Source organism: Aricia agestis, chromosome 2 (genome assembly GCF_905147365.1).
Source record: "Aricia agestis chromosome 2, ilAriAges1.1, whole genome shotgun sequence".
NCBI classification, from domain to species: Eukaryota; Metazoa; Arthropoda; class Insecta; order Lepidoptera; family Lycaenidae; genus Aricia; species Aricia agestis.
In genome coordinates, this window is record NC_056407.1 from 18,408,105 (window position 1) to 18,422,509 (window position 14,405).

The 14,405-nt window shown below is 37.7% G+C and overlaps 1 protein-coding gene across 1 annotated transcript in view; it reads right to left on the minus strand.

The window, feature by feature from the left end:
- LOC121739822 (hemicentin-2) overlaps positions 1–14,405 on the minus strand; it is a 115,646-nt gene that overhangs the window by 25,290 nt on the left and 75,951 nt on the right. The window contains exons 6-8 of the mRNA XM_042132403.1: positions 9,316–9,569; positions 8,472–8,561; positions 7,656–7,874 (exon numbers count right to left, since the gene is read on the minus strand). Coding sequence (XP_041988337.1) covers positions 7,656–7,874; positions 8,472–8,561; positions 9,316–9,569 — 563 coding nt within the window. The remainder of the gene's footprint in view (positions 1–7,655; positions 7,875–8,471; positions 8,562–9,315; positions 9,570–14,405) is intronic.

Consider the following 14,405-nt stretch of genomic DNA (forward strand, 5'->3'; position numbering starts at 1 on the left):
AAAACAAATTCTATGTGCCTATAACAAAATAACAACAAAACAGACTAAATGACGAAGAGATGACGAATATTAAATACAGAAGAATATTTAATAAAAAAAAAATCTAAAGCAAATCATTGTGATAAAGCGAAAATTTATTTGTTTTCGGCGTGTTACCTGAAATGCGTATGTCTCATGCTGGTGGTAGCAATAACAATAAAAACATTACTTTCGATTTCGAAAACTTCTAGCACAAAAAGGCAACTAATGTTACAGAATGATTCAACTATATTATATTACGAGCTTTTGCCCGTGGCTTCGCTCGCGTTAAGATGTATTATTACATACAAACTTTCATCCCCTATTTTCCCACCTTAGGGAGAGAATTTTTTAAATCCTTTCTTAGCGGATGCCTACGTTATAACATCTACCTGTATGCCAAATTTCAGCCCGGTTCGTCCAGCGGTTTGGGCTGTGCGTTGATAGATCACTATGTCAATCAGTCAGTCACCATTGAGTTTTATATATATAGATTACGAGCTTTTGCCCGCGGCTTCGCTCGCGTTAAGAAGTATTATTACATACAAACTTTCATCCCCTATTTTCCCACCTTAGGGAGAAAATTTTTTAAAATCCTTTCTTAGCGGATGCCTGCGTCATAACATCTACCTGCATGCCAAATTTCAGCCCGATCCGTCCAGTGGTTTGGGCTGTGCGTTGATAGATCACTATGTCAATCAGTCAGTCAGTCACCTTTGAGTTTTATATATATAGATACGAGACTATTCTTTTAATTCGTTTACCAACTATCTTTAACCTCCTTACTAATTAATATATTTACGGAGCGTATTCAAGGTCCGCGGTCTATCATGCGACTTTCTAATGTGTCAGATAAAGATAAGACGATTCTCTATAGTAATTAAATACGTCGATATTTTTATTAGTAAGAGTTGTCTATTACTAACTGTGTAGGTACCGTTTTGCGAAATCTTACACGGAAACTTCTGAAAAGATTCGAAAAATAATCTAATCTAGCAGTAAATCATTCTGAATCCCGGTATTGATTTAGCAAAGCGTTATAATATGTTATAACTTATAAGTAAATTATTTTATTACAAGTAAGACTTCCGATGAAAATGAGGCCGCGTGAGCGTAGCAATTAATTTAAACCTATTTAACTATGTTCTCTATTGGTAGAAAATTAACTAACCGACATTATGTTATTATATTACAAGCGATAGAGATATAGAATCAGCTGAAATTTCGTGAAATATAATATTTTAAGTAACTTAATTAGATAGTGGCATCTAATCGACCTGGTATATGACCTGGTGTAATAATTTGTTGTGTTTTGGAAAACTAAAATGTAGATTTATGTAGGTTGATTAGAAACAATAATATTCATGTAAGTAGATGAAATCAGACAGCAAAAATATAACGCCTATCTATAAAATGTTGCAGAGTAAACTCGTCTAACTTTTAACACCTCTGTTTTCGGGGGATTAAGCCTGCAACGTCAGGAAACATACCCATACTACGTGACCTATTTAGGGGGGGAGGGGGGGTCTTCAAAATACTACGCTCGGTCACGAGAGGGGGGAGGGGGTCTAGAGTTTTGTCACGTAGCCAATTTTGCCGAGAGAAACGTCATACGATTTTTTTTTTATCTCGTCATTTAATACTTTACACTGGCATTTATTATGGTTATTTATAGCCAACGCCCAACAGCCATTAAAAAACAGGCACTGTTCTTCTTCTTCTTTTGGCGTAAGCCTCCCCATTTAGGAGTTGCCAGCGTCAGAGTTGAGACAGGCACTGTTGTCACTTATCAGGCATTTTGAAGTTTGGTGAAGCTTGAAGCTTGGTGATCATATTTACTATATTTGGTGTTCGATTACAATTTAAGATCATATTTACTATATTTGGTGTTCGATTACAATTTAAACTACAGTCGTGACTAAAATAGTAGGTACCATCGAGGAAATTGATTCCTAAGTAGTTGACAGACCAACGTCATGTAGATGGATCATGTCAATTCAATGTTAATTATTGTGATCTGTCGGTTGGGTTTAACTTTAAACGCGACCAAATTACTTAGGTCCGCCATCTGCCTAAAAATTAATTTATCTGATTATTTTGTAATTGTAATTTTAGACTATCACTAAATATTATAAAATAAAGCTTTTTCCCTCATGTCCCTTTAATCTTCAAAACTACGCAACGGATTTTGATGCGGTTTACTTTAATAGATAGAGTGATTCAAAAAGAAGGTTTATAAGTATATTAACATTCCTTAAATAGTGTAGAAATATTGTTATTGTTGGGGTTTCTAATGTGATGTCGTAAATAATTACATTAAAACGCTTACATTGCAAACGCAGGCTGAATACTACGAGATTTATCAAAATAATGTACCCAGTATAACTGTACACATTGAAAAGGTCTACAGAAAAAAAAGGTCTCAAAAAAAAAACAATAACAGTTTTTTGTCAATAACTTTTAACGACAAAATATTATAAATTATAATGGCTAATTTTCGAAGCGATTTTAACCAATACGGCATTTATCCTTATTCAATAAACCCACTTTATATACATTGTAAATTGAATATCTATACTATTTATATTATAATGCGAAAGTATCTCTGTCTGTCTGTCTCGCTTTCACGTCAAAACTACTGAACCGATTGTAATTAAATTTTGTACACAGATAGTCTAAAGCCTGAGAAAAAACATAAGCTACTTTTTCACTGAAAATAGGGGTCGTAAAGGGTTGTTTATACGTAAATTTGTTCAAATTAAGTTAATTTCAAAAATTCATAATAGATAACGCTGTGCGTCGTCTTACATCGCACAAGCGCTTACTCAAACGTGTTTCTATAAAAGGTGGTAAGGATAACAAAAGTTTTTCGCGATTTTATTTGAAGTTAGAAGATGATTTTTGAAGTTTGAAGTAATCGTACCGCGGAAGCATCTCTGTAGCCTACATGGAAACGGAAACTACCACACGCTACAAGCTAAAGTCCACGCGAACGGAGTCGCGGGCAACAACTAGTAGATCTATATGGCCCTTCACAGCATATGATTTTAATACATATATTTTCGAAGATATTACAAATTAAAAAATTGCGAGACTTAGCTTTTGGGGCGGTACCAACCAATGCGGGCCACCGGCCACCGGCCACGGGCAGATATAGATAGAGTATAATGAATATAAAACAAAACTCCTGAATCGATTTTAGTCATTTTTTCAGTGGCTATATATTTTATTATGCCCGGGCCGTGCGAAGCCGGGGTGGGTCGCTAGTTATTATACAATATTATACATAAATCTAAGTGATAATACTTTAGGATGTGTATGTGTTCCTAACACAGAGTTCACTGTGAAATAGCAGCGCTAAAAGACCATTTTTTTTTCACTTCTGTACTTATGAAGAAAAAAAAAATTTGCTCATTCAACGCTTCTACTTTCACTGTAAAAAAATCTTAAAAAGTAGGTCACGTAGTATGGGTATGCTCCCTAATGTAGTTCGTTCTACGCGGCCTAGGTAATGTTTGATGCTCTAGTTTTGTTATTTTAACACACTTCAAAAAAGAGGCGGATATTTTCACAGTGAATACATTTTATAAGTACCATATCATCTTACTACTACTCGTTTGTTAAAAAATTGTCGTCGGGTTTGCTATTGAATTTTCCTAATAGATCGCGTAGTTCCTTGAATTTTGATAAATGTGTAAAGGAAAACACAAGAGCGAACGAACTAATAGGGAGCCTCGCTGGTCTATTATTGTAGTAATGCCTCGCATTTTAGCCTTGTTTTATAAATATATAATGGTTTTAACTGCCGTGTTACAACTGACAATGTAGAAAAATAATTTTCTTTGAATATTAGAAACAATAATTTACTTTATAGTAAACGAGCTTTTTCCCGCGGCTTTGCTCGCGTTAAGAAGTATTATTATATACAAACTTTCATCCCCTATTTGAACCCCTTGGGGTTGAAATTTATCAAAATCCTTTCTTAGCCGATGCCTACGTTATAACATCTACCTGCCAAATTTCAGATTTCATGAGTTTTGACTACTAAGTTGATGAGGCATTACCAGTATTTCCCGGTGGACGCTAGCTTTGACGAGTAATTTGATACAGTTACGGGCCATAACGGTCAGTCAAGCGATTTCAATACTACTACACATACAAATCCATACTAATATTTCCATACTAATATCTTTATTTATTACTAATACTTATTTAATATTATAAATGCGAAATTGTGTCTGTCTGTCAGTCTGTCTGTTACCTCTTCACGCCTACACCGCTGAACCGATTTTGCTGAAATTTGGCATGGAGATACCTTGAGTCCCGGGAGAATACATAGAATACTTTTCACCAGGAAAAATGTACGGTTCCCGCGCGATAGACTAATTTTGGCGCAACAAGGGCACAACAGAGTTGCTTGCGGGCATCGTCTAGTGAAACATAAACGAAATTCACGCATACTTATGTCAATTAAGTTTACTCAATACTGCTAGTATTGCCATTATTTATTTTATCTTAATTAATAAAGGCTTAAAGCCTACACGAAGTACGCAAGCAATGAACGGCTAAAGTGTCACAGACACCTTTTGATCTTATTGCGACGGATTAATGGCGGCTGTACGATATGGAATAAATTAACGCTGTCTTTTTCAATATTTCACGGAATTCGCAAATGAGAATATTCAGTTTGTTGTAAGGTCGGTGTAAAGAGCGTTTCCGGGAATTGTAAACCCAGTAGACTTAATAAGGGTCAGATTACAATAACAAAGAACACCGGCTGATCCTTCAAAATGTAGGTTTAAAATACTTAACAGTTATCTAAACTTTCGAAAAGAAATGGAGAAAATAACTCGCGTAAGTTAAAATTTTTATCAAATGTATAAAAAAATCTTCTAATAAATAAAAATGGATTTTCAAATGTGTTAGTCGCGCTAAAACTTGAAAACGGATGAACGGATTGGGCTGATTTTGGTCTTAAAATATTCGTAGAAGTCCAGGGAAGGTTTTAAAGTGACACGAAGTTCACCGGGACGGCTAGTATATGCATATTCTTTTAATTTATTCTCACATTTAACTTTAACATTCATAAAATGTATGTTAAAATCTTCATTCTTTAAAATAAAATGTAAATGAAGTATCTCTTTGAGTGCGGCGGTTACCACAACTTAGTAAGGGTGGGTTGCACCAACTTACTTTAACTAAAACTGTAACTTTAACTATAACTTTAACTACAATACAAAATGTCAAATCTGTGGTTAAAGTAAAAAATGGACGCCAATATTTAACCACAACCATAGAGCTCAACAAGGCTTTAAATGCACGTGGGGACAAAAGGAACTAACGCTGTCATCATACAAAAACGCCACTTTTGACAGTTCTCCTCATGAAGCTAATATAGAGAGGAGATGGCCTAAGCAACTGTGCACTGTGATTTTCAACTAGGTCCTGACGTCATCATTATGGGCGGGGCTTAAGTCAGTACACTTTCAGCATTTGTCAGGTGCACACGTAACGAGACTCCTAATAAATTAGTGTTTTGCGTTTTTAACAAGGAAAGGATGAAGTATTGTGTTATATAATGTCGAAAACACTCAGACAGACGTTCTGATAATATAAATACCATCATATTTCATTTGTAAATAATTTTAAATGTAATTTACATATAAAAGTTCTAGAACATTTTAGCTTTTAGCGTTAATTATACTACTTGACACTAGATGGCCAGACCTTTGAAAGATAATACAGACGTAAATGCTTATAATTTTGCATAAGTTTATTGCAATAATCATACTTGAATACTTAAAACCGTGATACACTTTGTCTTAAACACATTTAATAGCTAAAACCGTACTTATATAGCTTTTATTATCATATTGCTTATAAAGCGCCATCTGTCGTCATCTTCGATAACTACTATGAACGTAACAAATATCCAGGGCCGTATTTAGAATTAAATTATTAACCGACTTCCAACAAACGAGGAGGTTGTATTTTTATTAAGTATCGCAATGACACTTTGTTTGCTAATGTTGATTGTTGACGCGCGCGGCTGATATTTGGGCCAGCCGTAGGGTCGACAAACAAAAACGTTTTTATTTGCGGATATTTCTAAGTTTTTGTTTTTTTTTTTTGTGATAATAATAGATAATATGTGATATTATTATAGTAATTGATTAATAAAATAATAGCTGAATCACATTCATTGATAAAATATTACCACAAATCTTTTTCATGAAAATTTTGGATTCGCTCAAAAATAAAAAAATAAAGTACTTAACTAAAAGAGTTGAAGCTGCCACGGGGTTGACCAAACACAAGGTAATGCCTTAAGGTTGGGTTGCACCAGAGGCGTGGTTAAAGTTATGGTTATAGTTAAGGTAAATTTAACTTTAACTTTAACCTTAACTTTGATCGGAGAAATTGACAGGTGACAGCTGGTCCAACAAGGTTATAAATGCACTGCTGGTAAAGGAGAACTGTCAAAAATGGCGTTTTTGTATGATGACAGCGTTAGTTCCTTTTTTCGTCACGCGCATTTAAAACCTTGTCGAGCTCTATGGTCATGGTTAAATATGGCGTCTTGATGGCGTCAATTTTTAACTTTAACCAAAGATTTGACATTTTGCATTGTAGTTAAAGTTACACTTAAAGTGAAAGTTAGTTGGTGCAACCCAGTCTTACGGCCGTTCCCAATATTTGATCTATCTCTGGTTTTGCCCTACTAGAGATAGGAATAGCTCACAATTGACATAAAATATATTATGTTTCTAATGTCTAATGTGAGCTATTCCTATCCCTAATAGGGCAAAACCAGAGATAGATCAAATATTGGGAATTGCCGTTAATGTACAGAATTGGTCGATTACTTACCTATAAAATAATGCTATCAGAATTTTGCTAACGCTACTTTTTAGCAAACAAAACTATCATTGCGATCCGCCTCTCCCCCCCCCCCCCCCCCCCCTATTACCTCTTAAAAGGCCGGCAATGCACCTGTAGCTCTGCTGATGTTGCGAGTGTCCATGGGCGACGGAAGTTGCTTTCTATCACCGGTGGTAGGCATCATGTAGACGTTCAGAGAACATTTGCAAAAATTTATTCTGAATAAAAAAGTTTGAGTTTATCAGGTGACTCGTTAATCGTATGTCCCCTTATTTTACATTAAAAAATCGGTCAAAATACTAACCCTTACTTTATTAATTGCACTTATTATAATGATTAATAATATACATTTTTTAAAGTTCTGAGTACGTCCCATAATATTCAAGAATTTTGACATCTAGTGTTAGAGAGCTTAACTACGTAGTAACATCAACATCGACCTAAGCTAGTAGTTTTGCTTTTAGCCGATAGATGAAAGATTGAAAAGTGGGCGGAGCTTGACACCCCCTCTCTATATTAGCTTCATGGTTCTCCTTTACCAGCAGCGCCCCCGCCCACGTACATTTAAAGCCTTGTCGGACCAGCACCGTCTTCTGTCAAATTCTGTGGTCAAAGTTAAGGTTAAAGTTAAATTAGCCTTAACTATAACCATAACTTTGACCATAACTTTAACTTCAACGATGCCTCTGGTGCAACCTACCCTAAATAGCTACAGCTGCTAAGCTACGCTAGCATCTACTTCGATGAATACGCACCTTAAAGTGATAGGAGTTGTGTTGCTCCAGTCGCGTCACGTTGCAGGGGTTGGAGCGTCGGCAGTCATACTCCCGCCAGTCGTAGGTCTCGGGCTTGTCGGCGACGCACCGCTCGCCGTCCAGGCTGCGCACGCGCCGGTACAACACGAAGTATTTGGTGCTGGACAACCCGCCGTCGAATCCCGACTCCCATTTCAGGGTCACGTATGTCGGCCCCACCTGGTGGAATGTTTTGATTATGTATAGGCTCGATGGTATAGAATACTGAAGAACCCTAAATCTAGCTCTGTAGAAAGTATGGTGTGGCCGCGTTGCGGCCAGGTGCGTCGTCTATGGCGGTTTCATACTAAAATATCTATCTCGATGGCCGCCGCGGCCTGGCCGCTAGTGCGCGCCCGGGCTTAAACTGTTTGGCGTAATTATAAAAAACGGCCAAGTGCGAGTCGGACTCGTTCGAACAGACGAACAGACAGCGAAGACTCAGTAGTAGGATTTTTGCCCTTTTGGTATGGAACCCTAATAAAAATAACCAAATTACCATATCCTTTTACTATGACACAAGTTCGTATTTTACATGGATCCTGTTAGCCCCTTTTCGCACCTTCCGGTAACCGACTACCCCGCGGCAAAATGTATGATTGAATATAATATTAAGCCGGATTACCGGAAGGTGTGAGACCACTTTGATAACAAGGAGACCAGTAACGGATGAATAGTATAGCAAAAAAATATCTCTATAAATAACCCAAGCCACATCAGACTACAACAACAAAGTAAATTTTAAACATACAATAAATTTCATAAAATATGGCTTACCTTCTGACTGGCTAGAGCCTTCGGGGCCTCCGGCGCGCCCTTCGGCTGCAGTCGTATCTGTGGTCGGATGCTGCCCAACGAGTTCTTCACCTAAGGAGTTGAATAAAACATTATGCAAAAGTTAACTACTTCATACTTGAATATTTTTTAGCAATATTCTCTAAGTACACGGGAAAAAGTTCTATTAGGCTTATGCAATCTGTTTCAGATTTTGCGCAGAGCATGGGAAGAAAAAGCTGAAACACACTTTTACAGAAAGACAACAAACACAAAATAATATAGTATCTTTATTCTTTCTGCGTATAAAATTGTAGTGTCGTAGTGTTGTTACCAAACTTCCCAGAAACGACTGGACCAACATCTCTTTATCGTACTTGAAATAAACGGGACGGTTTAACGTTTGAGTTTGACAGATCAGCTGATCGTACATTTGTCAGCACCGTACGCGCCGTACGCGTCGAACGCACCGCATAGTGCACGAAATACGGCACGTACGGTAGGATGTTTCACATCATTTCATAGAACGAATTCTAAAATGCGACGCGTTCGGCGCGTGCGTGCTGATAAACGTGCGATCACCTTTTTTTTGTCCTGAAAGGGTCATTGTAGCCCTGATATCACTGCGACCCTCGAGGATCTATTGTGACTCCTTCGCGTTAGAATACCCTCCCCAACCAAATGCTCATGAATTGAACGATGTGGCTGAGGTTGGTGCCACGAATTTCCTGTGGATGAGTATTCGTAGCGACCAAGGTGCCTGTTTCTGCTCTGTAGTAGAGCAGGACAGTCAAGGAGAAGGTGTATATATCTATAGGTTATCACCTTTACACGATATTGTCTCTACCTTGCAGTGATAGTCGCCGTAGTCCTGGCTCTTGATGCTCCTGATGAGCAGCACGCTGAGGTAGACGTCGTTGTTGTCGGTGGTGGTGGTGATCTCGTAGTGGCCGTCGGATGACATCTGGAGCGGCGCGCCGTTGGTGCCGAAGTACCATTGGAACTCGGGCTTCGGGTACGCCTGCACCCGACACGATATCTCCGCGTTCTCCATTATGTCGTACGCGACTTTGTTCTGCTGTTTTATCGATATCGGCTCATCTGCAATATTAAAATTTTGTTACAAGGTGCAACATTTAGTGCTTGTTCAGACATAGCCAGAACCGCGCGTTTCCCGTGCAGAAACCGAGCGGTTAAGCGTGAACGCTGTAATGCAACGCCTTCGTTAAAAGCTGCGGGCGGTTAAAACGCACGAGTCCAAACCGCGCGGTTCCCGCTGTGTCTGAACAAGCATTTAGTTATTGGCACATCGAGATTTCATAAGTACTACAGAAAATCATATTGCTGGCTTTCGTTGTTTTTTTTAACATATAACTAAGATGCCAACGGATTAGTAGTTGCCGATCTAGCCTCTTCATGACAATACTGACAAGTTAAACGAATCAAAGTGTAAAGTGGTCGTGTTTAGTTTGGGTAGTCTCTGAGGCCCTGAGTTGTAATCCGATTTATCCTAGCTTGAATAGAATGCATGCAGAAAAAATAATTAGAAGGCCCATGTTTTCCGCAATTAAGTTTATCATTAAATTGGAAGCAGCGTAATATTTAAATAAATCAAAGGAGGTTGGAGCAATTCAAAGAACAAAGTTCGAACTGCACCCCGACGCCAATCTGATAAGGGGTGCTCGTTTGAAGTTTGGCTGTAGAACAACTGAACGCTAACCTTAACTACCGCAACCGAAAGACTGTTGGAATATTAATTTCAAATTTTACAAATACGTTGCGAAATAGGCACCATCTGACAACGCCTCTATGCCGACTATTATAATAAAGGTTACTCACAACACTCAGAGGCAAGTTACTTCTGAACGTCCTATAATTTTGTAGAATAATAATAACTAGCTATTTGACCGAGCTTTGCTCGGTATTCGATAAAACACGAATGAAATGTCATTTTCTAAAAATGATTCCTAGCTAAGATCGGTTTATCGCCCCCGAAACCCCCCTATATATACTAAATTTCATGAAAATCGTTGGAGCCGATTTCGAGATTCCAATTATAAATATACAAGAATTGCTCGTTTAAAGATATAAGATAATGCGCTATTGTGCGCTTTTACAATTTTGGACGTGACGGTAATATCGTGGACGTCCACGGCAAAACGATAAAAATATTTCAAAGCGTCATGAAATTAGTGCGCTGTTCTTGTCTATCGAGTAAAGTTTAGTAGTTGTTGTTATTCGCCATGTTAATCTGTACTAATATTATAATTCTACAGAGTTTGTTTGTTTGTTTGTTTGAACGCGCTAATCTCAGGAATTACTGGTCCGATTTGAAAAATTATTTTACTGTTGGATAGCCCATTTATCGAGGAAGGCTATAGGCTATATTTCATCACGCTAAGACTAATAGGAGCGAAGAAATAGAGGAAAATGTGAAAAAAACAGGGGAAAATTATTTGAAAGGGCTTATTTGAACGCGCTAATCTCAGGAACTACTGATCCGATTTGAAAAATTCTTTCAGTGTTAGATAGCTCATTGATTGAGAAAGACTATAGGCTATATTTTATCACGCTAAGACTAATAGGAGCGAAGAAATAGAGGAAAATGTGGAAAAAACGGGAGAAATTATATGAAAGGGCTTATTTGAACGCGCTAATCTCAGGAACTACTAATCCGATTTGAAAAATTCTTTCAGTGTTAGATAGCCCATTTACCGAGAAAAGCTATATTTTATCACGCTATAACTAACAAGAGCAAAAGAAATAGAGGAAAATATGGAAAAAAACGGGGGGAAATCATTTGAAAGGGCTTATTATCTTAAGAACTACTGGAGCAATTTTTATGTTATTTAGCAAACATGAAGAATAGGCTATGTGAAGGGACATAGACTATTTAGAAAAATGAACGGTAGCGTAAAATTCGTAAATTACGCAAGCGATGCCGCGCGGAACATCTAAGTACTTATATATAATAAAATCGTAGGAAAGTTAATTCTGTACATTGAATATTTTTGTACAATAAATAATAGGGAGTTGGGATGTGATCTACTATGCTAACGCGGACGAAGTCGCGGGCAACAGCTAGTATTTTATAACTTTGTCTGAATATAATATTATGTACATTTTGTCATCGAGAATAAACATTATAAAAGTTATATGAGGTCAACCTTATATGGAATAATCTCCAAGCAAACGAAAAACAAACATGTCTCGAGCATTATTAACTGTGTAGTGTGTACCATTTACTATGTACACAAATATGAATAAAATTCGTTCTGGGAAAGTCAGTCCGGCTGGAAATATTTACAGCGAAGTTGTTATTACTTTAGAAATAATCACCTAGGAAGGTACACGACGGAAAAAATCGATAAATAAACATCATTATTGAACTACGAAATTCATAATCGAGCTTTCGTGCTTCAACATTCGTTATAATGAAAATATAACAAACAAAACATAGAGAAGATAGAGAATTTTCCTCCTATCAGTGCAAAATCCTGCATACTTATTTTTTATTGTTAAGTTTACGAATAATAAAAACTACAGAAAAGTAACTCCGTCAAAAAACATGCTCTACAATACTTGTCAAAAATGTGTACCTTAAGGCCCTCCCACACGACGTTGACTGTCGACGTGCGTTTCTGATGCGCGCGTCACCTGCGCGTTTTTATCGCGTTTTGGCAGATATTACACTCTTTTTTGACGCAAATACAACGCGCGTTTGTATACAAACACAGGATAAACGCTAATGAAGCGCGCTTTTAACGCGCGTTTGTATCGATACAGATTACAAACGCAAGTTGAACGCTATTGAAACGCGCAGCTTTGAACACGCGTTTTATCGATACAAACACACTGCGATTCAGCGGGGAACAACGGGTGGAGGGGCTCGCGCGCCGTGTCCCCCACCGCGACACGAACGCGATATAAACGCGATACAGACGCGATACAGACGCGATACAGACGCGATACAAGCGCGCGCTTACAGCACGTCCTAGTTGCGTTCGAAAAACGTGAAAACGTGCGTTTGTATCAATACAAAAATGAGGTTATGGGGTAACGGGGTTAACCTTTACACGATCCTTATTTTTGCTTTCAAGCGTGTCGGCTTCCTTGCGTTTGCTGAGAGTTCAACTTGCGTTTGTAACGATACAAACGCGCGTAAAAAAAACGTCGTGTGGCAGGTTAGGTACACATTTCAATACATTTGCAATATTTAAGTGGCCTCGAGCGGTATTAGGCGGACGTTACATGACAGATCGAGATTATAAGTCTATGGTTCGAGAGGAATTAAATTTTAAACAGTAATAGTATGGGAGTTATATTTCCTTAGTTTTTATTATTCGTAGTGTTAAGTATTGAAAATCCCGGATCTCGTATTTCCAGGATTCGGTCGCTACGTGTTGACCTCGCCAATTTTATCCTTCTCAAATCTCAACGCACTCGAAACTCCCTCGTCCTACGCCCGTCCTACGCTGCCACTTATGCCGCGTTGGTCTTTGTAAATAATCAAAAAGCTTTTAGAACTTAACCGAGCAGAATTTCTCCGCCGTCGATATTCACTTAGTAACAGGTAGTTGGCTGGCAACATAAATGCAGTAGGGCTTAATATAATGATTGATGTAATTTACAGTTTTCGACGAGAAACTTTCTGGATATTCCAGCTGAAACGGCTAAGCAATAAGCATTTAATAGACCCTCCAAAGTCTATACAATAATAATTTGTCCTTGTCAATGAAGCCCCTTTTCCAATGTAACGGACAAGGACAAAACATTGTATAAATTTTGTCGAGTTTAAATATTTTTATTAGTAAGGGCGATAAAATATATGACTAGTCAGTGATCTGCAATGGAAAGCTGTGAGTCAGTCGAGGCCGGCCCGTTACTTGTCCGCGACAACCAACTACCTAGTACTTAGTACCTAGTCGTCGACCTAATACTGACATCTAGGCTTCAATCGCTTTTTTGTACACTTGTGATCTGTGCCAATTTGAAGAAGATTCAATAGTCTAGGGTCCTGATTCCTGAACGAAGATGAAACACAATTTTAATGATTAATCACAATTTTCTCAGCGAAAATTTTCGAAAGTGGTAGCTAACAGAGATAGAAAGGATTTAATATTTTGATTTGATTGGTCCTAAAATATGGATGGAGGATTGTTCTATTTGTAGGACAATGTTACTGTTAAATTAACCAATTAATAAACAAAAAATCTGCTGGTTAGTAATCTTTTGGTGGTTATAACTTATAAGTAAGCAAAATTACCAATTCAGTTTCATTCCTTTCAACGCAAAAGCATACATTATATACCTAAGTTAATTAAATAACACCGTGCTTTGTGCACGGAACTGATATAAATACTGCAAGTCTAACATGTCAAGGAAGTCTTCACGTCGTCGTCGCTAGACGCTGGATTAATTCAGACTCGCCTTGCGTATCTCTATTAATTATTATAGTTTAATATCGAGCCAACATGTAGTAAGCTGAAACAATAGGTAATAACGGCTGACAGAGCACTGCAACGGCTGAGAGGAACACTAATTACTAAACACAAACAGAACCCAATGATAGTAAATGTTTGTCTTCCTTATTTCCTATATTCATTTAAATTAAACATTACCTGCCCTTTTGTTAGTAAGTTCCGGTATCAGAAACATCAAGATAATACAGTTTCTAGTTAGCGACAGTTGCGGATTTTAATAACTTCAAAGTCTACCGTCGAATACCGCTCGCTGTGGCATCGACGCCGCAGCACTTAGCATTATATGGGCAGATATTTCCAACGTCACCGAGTATAATATGACCTCATGTAGACCACCAATAATGTACACTTAATTTATCAATCATTTTACTAGAGTTAACGAAAATAGACGCTGCTGAATTACTATATTTGTCCTAGCATTGTCTGGGCCACCTAGATTATAATATTATGTAGT